Source organism: Falco punctatus (assembly GCF_963210335.1).
Source record: "Falco punctatus genome assembly, chromosome: 5".
NCBI classification, from domain to species: domain Eukaryota; kingdom Metazoa; phylum Chordata; class Aves; order Falconiformes; family Falconidae; genus Falco; species Falco punctatus.
Genome location: NC_137584.1, coordinates 17,445,897 through 17,465,599, shown reverse-complemented (window position 1 = coordinate 17,465,599; position 19,703 = coordinate 17,445,897). Strand labels below are relative to the sequence as shown.

General features: G+C 38.2%; 1 protein-coding gene across 16 annotated transcripts in view; it reads right to left on the bottom strand.

The window, feature by feature from the left end:
* KHDRBS2 (KH RNA binding domain containing, signal transduction associated 2) overlaps positions 1–19,703 on the bottom strand; it is a 402,639-nt gene that overhangs the window by 40,508 nt on the left and 342,428 nt on the right. For all 16 annotated transcript variants that reach the window (XR_013928537.1, XR_013928538.1, XR_013928539.1 and 13 more), the window contains exon 8: positions 7,202–7,260. Coding sequence is in view for 1 of the 16 variants with exons in the window: in XM_080389900.1 (XP_080246026.1) it covers positions 7,202–7,260 (59 nt within the window). In the remaining 15 variants the exon portion in view is untranslated. The remainder of the gene's footprint in view (positions 1–7,201; positions 7,261–19,703) is intronic.

The following is a 19,703-nucleotide window of genomic DNA, read 5'->3' as shown; positions in this document are numbered from 1 at the left end:
CTACATGTGGATTTTTTTCAATGTTGTAGCATAATAGCTGAAGTACAAAAAATTTAGGATATACAGTCAGTTAAAAGAATGTGACAGGTTTAAATATAAAACTTTCTGAAGAATTATAGCCTAATTAAAACACTGATTTGACAAAACAGAAATAACTTTAGCATCATCCCCGCAGTAGCCGTCATAGCCGAATTCAAAATGTGCTCCTTTTCCTGCAGACTTTCAAAATCATGCTCTTATGAAAATCATAAATCTCTTCTGAGGGAATAAATACTATTTTGGAGACAGCTAAGGTGCTTCTTCCAGTAAAAGAATTGATAAGAATCAAGCAGATGCTTTTGACAGTTCATTCTGTCCCACAGAGTAGGAATTGGATCTCTGACACCCTAATAAGTATAGGAATGGCTGAAATAGAAGATTAAAGGAGGAAAATTTATTTGGTATATCTTCTCTCCATATGTAGTAGAAGTCTTCAACAACTCCTGTTTCTGGTGGAAGAAAAATAAAGCAGAGTAGAGGAAGACTCAGGAGCACTTCTGAGTTCCCAGGGCTGGGTGTACACCTGCCTGGCGTTCAGGGAGAGACCAGATGCCTCTATCACTGCAAAATAAAGGCAATCATGCAGGCCCATAGCACGCTCCAGCATCGTCTGGGAGAGAACCATGGCACATGCAGAAAAGTCATTAGCCTGGACAGCTGGGGAGGCATCAGGACTCAGGAGCTCTACTAGTATTAGCACACAATGCATACAAGTAGGAATGATCTGCAGAGTGAAACAGCTGATGCTGTGGACCTCATGTTCATACTAAACGGCTTTTAGAGAATTCTTCTAGTTTAGCCTCTGAACTTAATTCTCACAAACAGATGGGACTGCATCTTCGGTTTAGTTTCAAACTAAAAGTCATGTACTTGGAGCCCACTCGGTGATGTGAGAGGAAGAGTGATAGATGGAGACAATTGGGAGATCTGCTTCAACAGAGCACTCCTGGTGCTATGCCAGTGCAGAAGCACCCAGCACGTGCTAACCTGCCTGCCCGGTGCTCTGTTGAGGCACAGCAGAAAAACCTCCACCACATTGGCACAGTCTGTGTCCTGTTACCTCTGAGATGCCTAATCAATACTAAGATGCTCCAAGACCAAGAAACCAAAGGAAGTTTTCTTTGGTATGTTGCCAGTGATATTTTCTATCAGATACCAAATGTCTATACTCAGATGATATAAACGAATGATCAGTGCACATTATTAAGACTTTATTAATCAGTGTTAGTAAAGATCTTACCTGTAATCACAAGCTATGTGAAGTCAAACACTGTAATGAGGAGGATCAGACCACTGTCTCTTACATCTGCGTAACAGTCACTACCTTATTCGGTTGCTTACATTTGAAGACTTAAATGGGACTAGGCTAGAAACTAATAAGGTAAGGAACCTTTAGCACCCTGAGCTTAATGAATATTAGGACTAATGATCTGCAACACTAAAGTTATTAAAAATAAGGAGGAAGGAAGCTGAACAAACCTCTTACCTTTACCTGCAGAGCAACTGCTAAGAAGTGCTTTTTCAAAATTTATAAATACTTTTCTGTATACATTGCAGCATGGCTTCATCTAGCTTTGTCACTGACACAGATAAATCAATACAGGGTTTATTTCAAACTAGGATGGTAGTTACTCAAGTTTCTGCATGAAATGAGCATCCTTATGTCTATAACAAACTATGAGAATTTTTCTCCTAAGGTAACAACTCTTAATCAACCTATTTATCAGAATTCCTGAAGTTCGAACCCTCCATAAACTCTTTCCTGTCCAAGTTTCATCATTACATAGTTATTTTTACTTTTACCTGTTTAGCAGAAACTATCACTGGTATTCTAAAAATATATATATATATAAAAATACTAGATAATATGCACTTCAGGACAAACACAAACTCCAAATATAAACAAGATAATAAAACGCTACTGGAACATTGCTATACATTTTTAGTTGTTAGCCCTACAAAGCCCTATAAAGAATTTGTTTATAAAGTGCTGTCTGTGTAGGGCATTACTTCATAAATTAATTGTCATCACAACTGCAAAGCTCTCATATTGAGTGACTGGTGGGAAATTATTTGTGAAATAGTCAGTTAAATCATTGTGGCAACATTTTACAACTTATATGATGTCTTACATTAAAAGGAATTATACCAAACAGTTATACTCTCCAATTTTAATTAAAGATGAAATTATCCTAAAACCAAATACCAGTTGTTTACAAGTGAGCACTTAATGCTAAACTGGAGTAGAATATGCACTACAGAATGTGGCAATTATTGTAATGTGTGCATTTGAAAATTTTTGGTGAAGATAAAAACATACTGAAATAATGTCTCCTTGACACAACGGCTGCGCATGCAGTAAACAGCCTTGTGAGCTCTTCCTGAAGAGCAGCAGGAATGTGAGTGGAGTTCACTTACGTATTACCTATTTGTACAGGCGACAAGGTACAGATTAACCTTCCTAACTCTTGCCTAAGGCTTTTGACATATGGTGTTATTCTAATTTAATTGTGGGGTTTAGGAGGTTATGGATTTTAACCCTCTCCTTTCACCCTTTGCCTAAGGTTTCTGCTTTTTTGATAGTAGCAACAGAAGTCCATGTCTACTGTCCTCTCAGATACTGCAGTTCACGACCTGGCATAAAACCACAGATGGCCACCATTTTCAGGTAATATCCAGGGCAGTGCGTACACCAGGCTGTGAGCTATACCATGTGACAGCAGGCACACTCTTTACTTTCCTCCATCCTCGCTATGGCAGTTTCAGCCTTTGGAAGCAGAGGCAGGAGCCTCTTCAAACTTCTGCTGCAGAAAGTGGCAGAGTTCATCTGCTAGAGTCCGAAGCCTTTGGAAGAACTCAGACAGAAATATCTGATAAAGAAAACCTTGAGTGCTCTGACCAGTGCAAGGGAAGAAAAGAATTCAGATGGAACAACTCTGAGGCAGGTCAGATACAATTAATATAGCTTATAAGGTACTGGATGTGCCTTGCTAGCACGTCATATCATCTCTTTTATCTTTCTAAAGTGGCCCAACACAGCACAACACTTGTATCAAAATTCCTGGTTCCTCTAAAAAACAGGAAAAAGGAGAAAGAAATGGGGACGTGAATAGTTTCCAAAAGGCTTTTCCTTTACAGTGCTCCTGTCCAGTGAAGGTGCTTTTTGGACTTGGGCGTGACATCACACATGGGCAGGAATGGTTCTTAGTTACACAATTTTTAGTTGCACATTTTATCCTAATCAATTTATAAGAAAAATCATTAAATTAATGTTTTCACTAGATACCTCCTCAGATGACAACAGTGCCAGAAGGGAAACCACAAAATTATTAAAGTATAATGACAGCAATGGATATAAACGTTTTGTTCATAAATTAATCCAATTTCATGCTTTCCGTTTTAAAACGGAAGCATTACCATCAAGTTAAAATGACACTATTTAGACTCCTAAATATAAATTCATATCTGAAGATATCAAGACCTTCAGTGGTATAAGTATCATAAATGTTTACAGAGTGTGATTATAGGTCAGGATGCTTTACATTTTTGAAAACTGTACAGTACTTTAAGTGACTGGCCTTTTAAAGTGCCTGCTAAAGGTATGTCCATATCACTCGCATGAGGAAGCCCGTAAGGGCTACTTCCACCAAGAAGATTTTCAGGCATATGTCCTGAATTTATGTTTCTCAGCCCACAGCAGTGATCTTCAAATTTCTCTAGCATAGCTGCATAATTCTGATCCTATAAAAAATTTGTAGGAATCTCATAATTCCTTAGTAGAGTATTTCCAGGTGCCCAGAGGTTGCTGCAGGGAATGCTTTCAAGTCTCTCTACTTTGATCCTTCTGAGAGACAGGGTGGCCAGCGTATCAAATCACAATAGTTAGACACAAAATTGTCTAGCTGCATGAGAGGGTTCTGTGCTATGAATTTTTATTCATGGGACACCTCTCAGTCATGGGAAATAGCGTGGGGTTTACATATAGCCTTCTAAGCTGTTTTGCTATTGTCTTGGGAAGTTCCTTGGTTGGATTTGGAGGGGTTTGAAATCTCAGGAACTTTCACATCAGAAACTGAACACTGAGTCAAGGCAACTAACTCAAATTGTAGATTTTACAGTGGGAAATAGTGTGTAAGAATTCATCTTTCCCAGCCTCAGATAAGCAACTTAGGCCACTTTTTTAGTACTGCCGTCTAACCAAAAGAAAGATGAACTTCCTGAGAATGACATGGTATTCACGTGGGCTCTGCTCTGAAATACCCCTGTCATTTTTGCAAATGTACCATGAACAACCCACAAATGCACAAATCTTAAGAACTTCTGAGGAAACAGTGCCCCCAGTCAGACTTCTCCACAAGCTCTTTTAAAAGGAGCATAGAAGCGCCCATGAGACAAAAACCACGAGCTACTTCTCAGGAGCCCAGATAGAAAGAAAGGTCAGAGCAGGCAGCTCAGGTAGGAGTACTGTGGTGCTGTAAGAATACTTCACAAACTAGACACAGCTCTGTATTATACTTAAAAAATAATTTGTAATTACAAAATAGTATAGTTATTGGGTCGAATCTACTTCGTAAAAAAAGAATAAAAGAAAACCTTCCTGGGATTGAGAACTTTCCTCTCTAAAGATAAATTGGAAGCAAGAGGATGCACAGGAGAGAATACAGAAATGCCAAGCTAGTCTTTTTTTGATAATTCTGATACCGTTATTGGAAGGGATAAGGGTAAAAAGACAAGTTGTTACACAAAACGTCTAAGAGACAACAACAAGACGACACCAGTTCTATGTTCATGTATCATTTGTGTGTGGTTTTATTCAGAGTTTGGGAGAATTCCGATTACTGATGTGTACCAGAAAGAATTGTAAAGGAGGAATATAACCTTGTTGTGGAAGGTAGAACAAGGTGTGAAACTGAGCTGTGCTGAAAGACAGACCTGATTTCTGCAGGATGGTGAAAAATGAAGGGACAGCTGATTTTATACAGTGGGATCAATTCAGAAGACTCACAAAGAATTGCAAAACATTCTTAAAAAGCAAAGAACTAGGAAGAGTTCTCTGTGAACAGAGAATTAGGATAAAAGCTACATGAGGATGAGAAGGGGTGGCACCAGACTGCTTGTTGGCTAGGTGGGAGGCACTGAAAAAGTCCAATATAGACAGAATATCAGTATATGTACCAAGAATTCAGAAAGCGAGAAGTCAAGCATATGTTCTATACGTCTGTATATTCAGATTACCTCCTCAGATAAATGGTGGTGATTTTGGGATGATCAAGTTCACGCACAGGCTTCCAGAGCAATGCACCAGCAAATTCAATGCTACGGTAAGCGAACCAACAGGAGCACAAACACTCACATGTAAATGCGTCTGATTACAAAAAGTAGAAAAATTGTAATTTGGAATATTACTCCATTTTAAAGTTTATTCCATTTTATCAGTAAAACTGTTCCAGACCTTTGTATTCAAAAACCAGCTCAGAAAACAGCAAAAAAGCCAGTCCACAGTTATCAACCATGTATTTTAAGACACAGTCTAGCAAAGCAAATTGAGTTTGTTTCAGCTGCTGAATGGGGGGGGGGGGGGGGGGGGGGGGGAAGTAGCTTCATGCAGAGCATAAATTAAGTCATGATCCCAATCTTTGAACACTTTGTAAGCTTTAGCTAATTAGTCCACTCAAAACCCCTGCTGGGAAAACAAGTAATATTTTTCTGGTTTTACAAATGAGGGATCGGAGGAAGAGTGACATTACTTTAAATGTCTTACCCAAACACATGGAGATTCAGTGTGGGGGAGTCTAGTTAAAAGTTAAGCAGCCGGTAATTCTTACTGCTGAGCCCAAGACTATGCTTTTCTGCATCACCCAAACCCTCAGCACTGCGTTTGGGAAGATAGGTGGAGAGGGGATCTGTAGAGGGGAGGAAAGGCCTTTCACTGCAGGTATTAAGAAAGCATGTACAAAAAGGAAACTAAACAACAGGTAACTGAACCACACATTTGTATGGATAAATTATTATTATTATTACTTGTTTAGCGCTGAAAATGTGCTCGGCTGCAAATTGTATTATCCAGATGTATTGTGAGTACTGATTACACAAAACAATATTTCTGATTATGCAATGCAATAATTTTGACATCTCAGTAATGTCTCATGATTTCTGTACAAAGGAAACTGCAACTTTGTATTACATTTGCTTCACAGCTGCATGAATAAAATTATTTCTTTCAAGCAGCAATCCTTATATAACCTCTTACTGTAACTTTTACCTGCAGCATCATTTCAAACAGCTCTCACTTTCTCAATGCTTTGGAAGTCACAATGTAAACTTATGATACTTTATTAGTAGTAGCAAATCAAGCATGACACCTCTGCTGAATATACTAAAGTCAGTCATTAATCTGACAATAGTCAGCTTCGCTCTGCTATTTCAGTGAAAACTTCAGAGTGAGATTTGCTGTGCCATCTGATGGTACAATGTACCAAAAAAATATTGATAGGAAAAGATGGACCAGATCCTAGTTATTGAAACCCATTACTACTATCAAACAACAGACCTAGAAAACAGGCTATACACACTGGAGCAACACTTTCTTTTCCTCTCATGCCCTCGGTTCCCATGAAATGGAACTATTCCGGCTCTGACACAGCTTCAGTGGGGAGGTGCAAAGACTACAGCACTCCCTCTACTTGTAGTGACTGGTGTGGCATGAGGTACTCCGTCTCGCTGCGGTGGGGGTTCCCCCGGTGGTACAGCACCCTCTCCTTCCACTTTGATTAAGCCTGTATTTCAAAACCTCACAAAACTTGCTGGTTGAAGTGATGCATATGGCAGTAGCAGATGCATACTGTTGTTGGCACATCAAGCAGACTGAAACGTAAGACTGTGAAATACATTCAGGCACTAATCAGAAACTTCAGTGTTGCTGCTAAACTGATTTGTGACTGTGATTAATTGGCTTTGTAATTTTGATCAAAATTGATCTGTCAAATTTTCTGGCCCAACTTCAGTAAGTCAAACCTCTCCCTAAAGTTAGACAAATCCATTTTGTTTGGTCTTTGTAAAAGCAGAGAAAGAAAGAAAAGTATGTGGAAGTAATTTCTGCATTTTCAGTGACAGATTTTTTCTTATGATTTCACACTATTCCTGAAGAAAGAATAGACCTTACCATAGCTGTCATAAGCCTCTTCACTTGTTCCGTGACCGTAGTCATAATATTCAGGCACACTGTAACAGATTCAGATAACCATGTCACTATTGTCATAGGTAACCAACTCCAAACAAAAACAGAACACAGAAAATGAAATGTATTTTAACATTTTTACATGATATCATAGTCCAGCTAGTCTCAGGGATAGTGAGAATTTTAAAAATATGAAGGAAAATATTTCAGTGACAATAACAGCTATTACACAGCACATCACATTTTTTATCTACTGAGCATAAAACAGATTTGGTCCTAAATATGTAAACCTAGGAGATCTTGACAAACACTGACAGAAATTCTATTTGCAAAAATAAGGTCTGAAATAAGACCATTCACTTTATTATTCACTACTGTTAAACTGCCAAAAGAGGTGTTAATCTCATTTATCAGTAAATCCAAACATTTATGTGGTATCAAACTCAACATAGTTTATTTTCCCCAAAGCTGAGTGTATTTTATTGTGCGGAACCTGTTAAGTACTTATCTTTACTAAAAACACTGAGAGGTTTTCAGCTTTGCTTCTGAAGAAGAAAGAATGTTTCTGCTGCTTGTAAAGAGGAACCTGATTCTCCACAGCCCTCTTCCTTATGCAGTTATTGCACACCCACAGAAAGTTTTAATATAGTAATCAATAAAACATATATTGAAAGTAGTGAGGGTCAAGCAGTAGAAAGTCAGACTTAAAGAGTCTCAAACCCACTTTTTCACTGTTTTCTGTTAATTAACAAAAATTATGTATGGTCATATTAACATGTAATCAAAAGATTTCAGATCATAGTTACATCCTGATAATCAGCAATCCCCAGCTATCACCTGGAGTGGACAGCCAGAAAACTTGACCTTTAAGACATAGAATCATAGAATCATTTAGGCTAGAAAAGACCTTTGAGATCATCAAGTCCAACCATTAACCCAGGACTGCCAAGTCCATCACTAAACTATGTCACTAAGCACAGCCTCTATATGTTTTTTAAACACCACCAGGAATGGTGATCCCACCACATCCCTGGGCAGCCAGTTCCAATGCTTGACTAACCTTTCAGTGAAGAAATTTTTCCCAATATCCAGTCCAAACCCCCCCTCATGTAACTTGAGCTCATTTCCTCTTGCTCTGCTACTAGTTATCTGGGAGAAGAGACCGAGCCCCACCTGCCTACAGCCTCCTTTCAGGCAGCTGTAGAGAGCAATAAAGTCCAGACCCATCCCACCCAGAGCCGCCTCCTCTCTAAACTAAATAATCCCAGTTCCCTCAGCTGTTTCTCATTAGACTTGTGCTCCCGACCCTTCACCAGCTTTGTTATCCTAAATAATGAAATGGAAATTGAACTATTCACATTTTTGCTTGACTGCTATTATTATTTACAGTTTGCATTGTGGTTTTGGTACCTGGTACCAAATTCAAGATCAGACCACTGCTGTTATCAGGTACCAGGTAGACATAACAAGAATCAGTCTCTGCCCAGAAAAACCTACAAACCCCATGAATTCTACTATATTGCATTTCTTCTATCTGCAGTGAACCAAACAGAAAATGTAACACTTTCCCTGCTGTTAATTTTTTGTTGTTGTCACTTTGGCTTCTTTTTCCTTGCATGCTGTATGAGACAGACTCTTGCAAACTGAACAGAAGCAGTTCAATATTGCGTCATTTATAACATTATATAACAGGCTATTTTCCATATTGAATTATTGTTTTAAAAACATTAGTTTACACTTAAAAGGGAAGCTTAGTTGACAGTGGAGTGTAAGTAAAAATACTTCAAAAATGCAATAGAGATAAGCAAGCAATCTGTAACAACTATTTTCTTAAACTAATTTTGACTTCTTTGTTCACAAACTATCTGTAATCAGATTTTTAATTTCTTGATCTTAATAGCTATCTGTAACTATTTTTGGAATAAGTTCTGAGAACATGTGCTGTACCTCACTTGAGAGCACTGATTGTGTGTATTCTGATCACTGATATTCAAACTGTTTTGATTTGGGACATGTCATCCCCTGACTGGCTAGGCACAGCTCTCATAGTCAGTTTTCAGCTACAAATATCTGTAGGACTTTTTTGAAATGAAAATGCAACTATAAATGTTCTGCATTAATTTAGTAATTTAGCCAGAAGTCATTCATGTGAGTGGATAGGACACTGATGTCAATATCTCAGACAAACAAAATTAATTTGCTAAAGCGGTTGCAGAAAGTCGACATAGGAGTGACATGAATGAAAACAAAGTTAATACTTCTAAAGCTTTTTCCCAACGCCAGCCAAGCTCTACAGGAGATAATCACTGCAGAGCATTGCCTTCCAGGATAATGGGAGGCATCCAGTTGCTTGAAAATAAATTATCTAAATATATACAGCCTCCTATTGAAGTGGTGTAAGAAACAAACAAGAAGAATACATCTTTTATTTGTTGAACATACTAAGCATTCTGTACTATTTTGCCATGATTCTAGTAGCCAGCTAAATAAAATTACAGGATTATGTAAGGCGAAGTAGAGCACAGGCAGCATCTGGGTTAAATCATGTATCTAGTTATATCTACAGAGCTCATGGTTTAGACCTAAAATTGCACAAAATGTTCAGAACAGGCAGATGACATACCACCACCACCTGGGAGACCACTGTATGGAAAGTCTCATGTAATACAATTTTTGCCTACTGTCTCCTTTTCTGGGTAGAGTGTTGGGCTAGTGAGAGGAGTTACAGGAGAAGGGACCCCAGAACTCTCATCTTCTGTCAGCAGGTAAGATGCTAATATTTCTTCCTGATCCATTTTACAAAACAAAGTGACTGCATCCAAAGGTCAGCTTTAAAAAGAGTGCATTTGGGACCCAGTCCAAAGGCCAACAAGTTATCAACAGCAGTCCTGCTTTCAGTGGTCACTGAGTAGGGCCTTGAGCTATTACCCTCGAGATGACATCCAGCAAAATGCAAGACTTGCAAGAGCGCATAAAAATTCATTGCTACATTATTGTTATTGTAAGTTTTTATTAGAGAAATATACACAATCATACAGACAATGAGGATGTGAGATAAAAATCCTGTACAGTGAACATTCTGAGCTGAAATACATTATAAACAGAATACAAAGTTCATACTCAGACCATTAAAATAAGAAACAATCTGTACTGCAACTGTAGAAAGGAAGTGATTTTTTATATACTGCATATTTGATATCTGCGAGCACAATACTTAACACATTTCTGAAAACATATAATTTATAGCACAATACATGATTGTGATCTAAGTTCTCCAACTTCATTTCCCTGAATAATACACATTTTCATAGATTTGAGCCAAAATGGTACTTCAAATTATTTTCCAACTCATATTAGAAAGCTTTTTGAACAATACCTAAGTGAAGAAAATTTCTTAGTATGAAATACCTGACTTAAACTCAGGTTTTGTGAGCCAGACTGCTTATCCATTTGTCTGATTTATCTTGAACTTTTCTGAATATTCACAGGAATCCACTATATGCGTTTATTTGTAAATATTTTCCTCTGGTTTTTAGCAAAGTGAACAATGAACGATGTTTATTAAAAACGGAGGCTAGAATATGGCTTTGCATACATGGAGTTCTTCTTTTTTCAATTATTGAACTACAAAGAGATGTAGTTCTTCTGCATTGTGCCCAGCTGTGGAAGGAAACAGTAAGCAAATGCATTCAGCACAAATAAAACTTGTTTATATAATTTTAAAGTTCTCAGACTGTTCCTGCAAAATATGGTGATCACGAGCTTCAGAAACCTCAGGCTCTCTTGGCAGTGCTAATTGAAACAAGACACCGTTACCTGTCATTAGCATTCATTACTTTCAAGCAACATGAAGTGTAATTTACTTAAGTACATGCACCCTCCTGAAAGCAGGATGCAATACATTTTACAAAGCAGATATGATTAACTCATTACCAACTTCTCAGCTTTTACTCCTGATTTTTCAAAGCATTGCGCTATACTTCAGCACCAGACTTCTGAAACACAGAGGTCTCGATGGGCTGTAATTTAGACTTTAGTCACCTTCTACATGTACCACTTAGTGGACGAATACATGGGAGGTGCCTTCTAACCTGAATTATCTAGTGTTCCTATGATATGACAAAGGCTCAAACACAGAGACACTCTTATCTAAACAGCAAGCTTAAAAGCCAACAGAGGCTTTTAAACCTCTTTTTAACTGGGACTTTTTCAAACTGACTTTAGCTAAGCAAAACTGAATTCCAGTTCGACTGTGTCACCACCCTTGGGAAACCACACAGCCTGTTATCCAAAAGGCTGTAGAGAAGGATGTTTTAAGGTGGTTTAAGCAGAAAGCCACAAACAGATGAGTTAAGATTGAAGCCACAAACCCCTGACTCTTGGGTAAACAAGCCACCTGGGCGAAGGGTGATGTTCACCACCCAGAGATCAATGGAGTTAGGTATAGGATATTGTGATGTTAATATTAGCCTTTGACAAATCTTTTCCTGCACCTGCAGGAAGCTGCTGGCAAGAGACCCCAGGTCAACAACATTACCATCTGGTTGCTCTTTCAGCTTCTGTAGGGTAAGGCAGCGGAACATTGCAAGAACTGAAGAAGCGGAGTACTTCTTGTTCCCTCATGTGGTTGGTTATGTGTTTTTTTTTTTTTTTCTTTTGTCTTTCTTCCTTTTTCTCCTTTTACTCTTTACTTTTACTTGCTGAGGGATGCATCTAACTTTTTACTCTCTAATTGTGGCGCACAAGATGTGTTTGCAGAAATACAATGGGCCCACTAAAGCCGAAGCTGAAAGTTACGGGAAAGGGTTCATCTGCTTTAAACGCTGGTAAGAGTGAATCCATGTGTGAAGTGTGTTCTGTAGTATAACCTGAAAGATCCTGCAAAACCAAAAGCCTTTGATTAAGACCTATTGAGCTAGATTTAACAGATATTTTTTTCTGTGGAATCATTATTATATCATTATTATATGATTTTTCTTTCTTAATGGTTGTGCTTTTTAACTGGGAGAGTATATTCTTGAATATTATATGAATCTTTTACTAGGAAATGTTTGGGAAAGAGCTAGTCAATTTAGAAAAGAGGCTTTTGATAAACCTTGGAGTTGTAACAGCCATTAGGTAATATTCAAGCTTCTTTTGTGAAATACTTGAATTGGTCCAAATTAGAGATTCAGCTGATGCCAGTGAAGTTCCACAGTTCATATTAAAAAATTCCATGTTAGCCTTCTAAGAAGTAAAAATAATTCTTGAGAGACTTATCTCTTTGTGTTGTGGCACTCAGCAATGTGAGAGTAAACCGATATTGTGTTTTAGGATCAGCACTTTGAATAGGGATTCCTGGCCTTTGGTCAGCTTGCAATCAGCATCTATATTTTAGATAGATACATATAAATGAAACTTTATCACTCCTTATAGATATATCCCGGACTGGGTTAGCCTCAGACAACAGATTCCTGAGGCAAGCTAACACCCAGGACAATTCAAAAAGACCCCTAGGATGGGATTCAATATTGTAGACAACTCTTAATCTTTTCACTTCCTCCCATGGATACTTTGAGGTCTGGGTCTCCTATCTCTTGTTATCTCCCTCTTTGTATCATTCCTGCTGAGTAATCCTTGGAGTTTAGCATTGTCAACATCGATAATTGTTAGCATAGCACCTATGCTAACAGGGTCCTAACGCTACTGCAGTTGTTTTATGTAAGACTGCATTTGTAATGCTTCCCTTCAACACACGGGAGGGAGCCAGCAGCATTTAACACATAGTTGGCCATGAAAGAAAAGCTATTTACACAAAGCAGTATGCTTCTGCTTGGAAGACAGGTGAGCAAGATTTGCATTCACATGTATTGCAATATATGCAATTTCTATAAAATAGTATTTCGTAACATTTCATAGTGGAAACGTGTAGATAAAGAAATAATCCTCCTAGGAATCTGGAACTTACTGGAACATCTCTATTTAACAGAGCATTATATTTATAGAAAAGATGTGAAATCTCTTGAATAAAGGAACTTTTTGTAGGATTCAGCCTTAAATCACAAATATAGTCCTTTACTAAATAGATCTTTAGAACTAATGAAATAATATGGTAAATATTTTCATGGATAGTCTCCCTTTTTCTGAAAGCTTGAGTTTGATTTTGTCTAGTATTTTTCACAGAGGAATGTCTCCATTACAATACTCCCTGGATTTATTTAGTAGCTTACAACATGACTGAAGTTAAACTATATCTCATCATTCTCTAGCATTTTCCTATGTTTGATTTCATGCTACTGCAAATCTGTATTAAAAACATATAAGAAATAACAAAGCCAGTAGTTATGCAAGCATAGGAGTGGAGAGCCATCATAATTACAAGATGACATTGGGTTCTGAACTTTTTGCAAAATCTGAAATAGAAACTAATTAGCTATTTATTTGCTACAGCCACAGACACATGGAGATTTCTATTGAAATATTCTCCATTCAGCTGTACTTTTCTCATAGACACCGAAGGATGACTGAGTAGTTCAGAATGTAATATGAAATGTCTGCAGACACAGTATTTGCGAAGGGAATGATGCAGAATTTTAGGAATCCTACCCAGTTTTAGAGGAAAAACTTTTCTTTACTTCAGAGTAATGCAGTTTGATTCCATTTTGCTCATTGAATCAAATAAATAAGAAGTGGCATTTGAAAACAGTTTTTGATGATGAATGCCCTAAGTGGATTGCTGTGAAGATACATAAAATGTCATATTCTAGGCTTCCTGGCTTGATTGATTTCAACAGGTTGGAAATAAAATATAGGGAAATCTTTATTTATGAACAGGTGGATATAAGACAAAGCCAAAATGAAATATGACAGTAATGAAAAGTATAAATGACAAAATGAAAAGTATAAATACAATGCATACTGGTTAAAAAGTAAGAGTGCATAGTAGAGGAAATAATAATGAATATCCCATTTTACAAAGAACCAGTGTAACCACTCTACCTAATGCAGCTTGGATTGTATTTATGTGTCTATGTAATTACTATATAGTAATATTTTTTTGACACTGAAAGAGAATAGAGTAAACCTCCGATTATATCACCAAAAGATTTAACCATGTGATAATCCTCTAAATAAATTAATGATTATTCACAGTCCTGTCTAGCCATGCTTTTTAAACTAAGGACAAAATTGTTTCATTCAACTATGGACAGCTCTCTCCACAACTAGTTTGCGAGAATGTTTTACAAAGAAAGTTGTCAAAAACAGTAGGACAGGATTACATAAAGATATCTGATCGTTGCTTTTAGTATTTACTAGACTTGTTTCTACATTCAAGGGAGATTGCTGAGCTCTTCAGTGTTCTCCTTCTGAATGCATCAGAACATAGGAATCTGAGAAATGCCATTTACTAAAGCTCCTCAGCAAGTCATCAGGAAAGAGAATATGTGAATATGATTGTGAGTTTCTCAAGGGCAACTCTAAATCTTTGTCTCAAGACTGTTCAGAAATATTTGCTCCCGAGTTCTTTGGTATTCATTTAAACAGCCAAAGATCCCTGACCATATCTGCTGTCTTTTGCTTGGAAATCTCTCCACAGTATTATAGTTGGGGATTCAGTTGGAGGGAAGGTAGATATCTGGACTCCTCGGGGAATGCTGAACTACATTACAAATGGTAAGTACAAACACACCAGAGACATTGGCAAGAGACAGGAACTTATAGAAGCCTGCTGGGATTGTTCACTCTCCCCAAATGTCTATCAGCAGGTAAGCAATGTGGTAGACGTCATTTGAAGACTGAATCCAGAAATGGGGATCAGAACTTATCTGCTGTACAACAGCCATTTGTTTCTGGCTGTGGCTTTCTCAAATGATTGTTATAATTTGATTTTGAGAAGTTTTAAAATATAGCTTTCCTTCAAAAATGTATCAAAAAAAGATTCTGCACAAAATGGAATACCAGAGTCATTTCTGTCATACATGTAGAATTTTTTTCAGGAATTTTGACTCAAAGATATTTGAAGAATACATCAACTTTTCAGTTGTACAGCTCTAGCACAGTAAAGTGTTGATTGGCTACTTGGATTTCTAATTTTTTCAGTGATGCTAAATTAATGCTGTTACATCACTTACAAGGACAAAGGTGGCCTCTAAACTGGGTGGCTCCAAGACAGCTATCGCATCAATTAAAGCTATGAGCAATCTGAATCCTGCTGCTATCTGCCCATAAGATCCACAGCAGAAGGTTTTTAGCAGCTCAGTTTTGCAGAATCATGGCAGACTTACGCTTTTCACAACTACAGATGTCAGTGAGAAGACTGACTAAACAAGTTCTGTGTTGCAGTTTGCCCTATTGTTGTATGTACCCTGTCAGAAGTCTATGTCAATATTTGAAACTAAAAGGAGCATCTCAGAGTTTACACTTTACGTGAGTTATCCATGATATTAATTTCCTTTGTAATAGCAAATTAATAAAACTCTTCACTCTCTTGATACTTTTGCATCTAAGATTTTTTTCCCTAATGATTTTTTCCCCTTTTCCGCATAAGTAAGGAGACAGTCAGAAACAAAGTTCATCCAGTGCTGCATTGTACTTCATTACGAGATGTATTATAGTCTTCAGTTTGTGTACATTTATGTATCTAGAGAAAATGTAACCTGTGAAAAATTAAGATCTGATATCTTTATTATGAGATCATCCTGAAGGAACGGACTAGAATTATTTGCTGTCATTCAACACAACATGAAAAACATATGAAAGCCAGTAGCTTGCTCTATTAAAAATACATTTACTTTTTTAGTGCTTGAAACATCACATTTAATTTAATTGTTCCTAAAAGGATTTCTATCAGTCGTAAAAACCCCACAAATCAAAATGGAGTTTGAAAATGGGATTAGCAGCCCACACTGTAGAAAAAGGGGCTGTAAACAAGCTGTATGGTAGACAGCATGAATTTAATAGAAACATGAATAAGAAGGAGAAAAAGTTCCTTTTCAAAGTCAGTAACTTGTCATATATTCCATCTTAGTGGTGGAATATGCTTTTGAAATTTTCAGTGGTTCTGAGTCATAAGAACATGATTCAGAACTGCAGAGCCTATTACAGGCTGAACTGATAGGTATTGCTATGAACATGTAGTTAAAGGGATGCTACTACATTGACATGGTCACAGAAACTATCTGGCATAGAAGAAAAGTGGACATAGGCAGCATATACGCCCTGAAACTTGTTTTTCTCTTTATACCTTTGTTATTAGCATTGAGAAAGACATGTCATGAGAAGACCTGTGTCACTGCAGGATGGCATCTGTAACTGTAATATTTTGCACTATCGTAATTAAACTCTTATCACTGAAATATTTATTCTTCTTGTCAGTATGTTATGGGGTTTCCGATATTTGCGATCTATTTCCAGCCTATGATGGGAGTCACAGACTCTTCTTTCTTTAGTAAGCACCTTTTCAGCAACTCATTTTTCAGCTGAACTATGTTTTTTTAAAAAAGCCAGACAGAACTTATGACAGAAGAACAAGCCAACTAATCAGCCCTGGAAGCCATGGCCAGTATACCAACTACCTGTTCACAAAAACCAGAACTGATTGATGTGACAGTGCTAATGCCAGGCACTGTGGAACAGGGAAATTATACCAAACCCAAATTTTAAGTTTCAGTGGACATTCATTTACTTCCTTTGCTTTTCCCTGTTAGGCACCATTGTTTACACTACATATGGTTGCCTAAGTGGATTAAATAGAACATACCCTTCCTAGTTCATCCCATCACCAGCCAGTCTGTCCCGTATTTCCTTAGTATCTCTTTTGGCTGTGAGACGTGGTACCTTTTAAATGAAACTGCTGGTGCTGGCAGAGACAAAGGTCAGTGGAGATGACTGTAGCTATGGTAGCAGAGCTGAAGATGGCTCTGCTGGCCATCATGGTTCTCTGCTGATTCATCCGTAACTGATCTACTTCTGCAAAATTATTCTGTTGGTCTTGGCTGAGAGGTTTGGACACACTTTGGATGTGGTACAGTCTGGTCTCCTACCAACCTCTGGGTAACCAAAGAGGCAGATGTTGTAGATCCTCACATAAAACTTCGCATCCTTTTCTCCTGGTGACCTAGTGTTCTCAGCTCATGAATCCTGAACAGTGGTGGTGGTTCAACAGACTTAAAAGTTCCTGCTAAGAAAATAAAAAAAGTGTATTATACTTTGAAAACTAACAGGATTCTCCTACATCTTCTGTGTTACAACTGAATAGGAAATTGATATTTCTACCATTTTGGAGCTTTGTTTTATGAACTTGCTTGTTGCCCTGTGAAAATCATATTTATTTATTCAAATTGGTTTCTGAGTGGGAATGGAAAGGAAGAAGGTTTGCCACTGCATGTTCCAACATGGCTTGAAGGTAAGAAGCCATTGAGAACATCAGTATGTTTGAAGGGCTAAGAATCATCAAAAAGTGGACAAGCAGTATACCTATACAGGCCTGCACAGGAACAACACCTACCTTAGCAATGGAAATTGGGCAGCATTTGATAGAATGGCTCACAGGTGAGGGCTGAGTCTAGCTAAGCACCTCTGCAGTGATAGTAATTTTGTTTATTGCCAGAATTCTGTTAGGCAACCAGAATATACTTACAAGTTTTTAAGTACCAAGTGTAAGGGGAGTGGAAAACTTAAATGGGTATTAACTGGTTGCCGAGATGAGATGCTGCTGTTTGAGAACATCAGGCTAATTCTTTCCCTCACCTCCCTTCTGCACCTCACCATTGACACAACTGAACAGGCAATGGTGAAGAGCAGGGATGGCAATCATATTAAGAAAAGGATTTTTTACTTTTAAATACCATGTCTAGGATTTATATTTTTTAAAAAAGTTGTCAGGCTAGAGGTTTGAGAGGTGAATCTAGTTGGCAGAAGGGTTTGAGTGTTCTCTGCCTGACTTTGAGGTGCCTAGGGAAGTAGTGTATAAACTTAACAACTAGTGAATATGTCTTGGTGTGTCCAGGAGATGAAGACAGAGGGAAAACAGGTTTCATCAAGAAATTCGAAGTGCAGTGCAACATTGCCCATGGGAAGTATGTCAGAAGTTGTCTTCCCCTTCCCACTGAAATGGTTTCCTTGTTCTCTTTGGCATCGGACAAAGCTTTCATTCTGATTACCTTAAAAACTGTATTTTGACGTCAGTATGAACAATTTTCTAAAATGAGCAGGGTTTCTGAATGTCCTTGCTAAGCCTGTAGTCTTTCATGGAATCTTGTAAATAATGGTTATAGACATAGTTGGGAAGGGCGGCCAGTTATTAATTTAAATCTTTGTGCTAGGGTTCCATCCTGTGTTCTGGGTTGTCATTATGGGGCAGGAAGATAAGCAGGAAAAAAGGTGGCTTTAGAAATAGAGCTTCTGTTATTTAAAACAAAACATACCTCACACAATATGGACTGTATTTGCCATAGCCCATAATTCCCCCCTTCCTAAAATAAGCCTCCCCAAACATAATAAAGTATGGGTGGCACTTACCATAGTGAGGGTCCTGCTGTTCTTTTTTTTCAAGTTGCTCCTTGCGTCCATTTCAAAGTGCTCTTGAGGTGCCTCTTAGCTCATTCAGCCACACACTTATTGTGGGTTTCATTCCAGTCTGATCCCGTGACTGTGTCATGGTCTCTTCCATAAATGACCCCATCCCCCTATTTTCAGCCTAAAAATAAGACTGCTGTCATGAAGGACAGAGCTCTTTGTCTGGGAGGGTGGCAGCGGCAGAGTTCATTAGAGAAGGACTTATACAAAAATGTATGGCTGGACCTGCAACATTGTCCCCGACCCTTAAAACAAACCTTCAGGTAAGTGTGCACAGAAGTGCAGCATTTATCACTAACTGCATCTGAGTGGTCTTGGGGCTTGGTATTTTTGGTGATCCTTCTGCTAAATCACAATCCTTTGCTGTAGCACAGTGGTGTGTGTCGATAGTGTGCTCATTTTCCCTGCTCTTGGCAGAGCCTGATTTATAAAGGTCTAAATCAGACCTCTTGGGCAATGAAGGACTAAGGGCCCCGAGAAGGAATATATACAGGCAGCAAGCCTCTGGTGAGCAAATGGGAAGTAGATGTGAGGTTTGGAAGACAAAGATATAGTTAATAGGGATGGTGGTGGCAGGCTGTCCAAACACTAGCTTCATTCTGTGCATTGGGTGAGTAGGGGAACAAGGCACAACTTACTGTACGTGCTCTGCTCTAAAGCACCCTGCATTCAGCTTGCATTCAGCCCTCCATCCCATCTCATCTGTCTGTGCCCCCCATCCCAACACATTCTTCTATTTGAAGCAATGAAGAGAGCAAAGGATTGGTCAACATGCATGGTGAGACAGACAGGCAAGAGTTTGTACTTTCTCTAAGAATTCCCATATTGATTCCTTAATGAGCCATAAAAAAGTGAGTAGAAACTCTGACCTTAATGTGAACAGAAGCGTTCGTGCTCTGCCTTAAGTCACCAACTACAATTTATTCTTGTC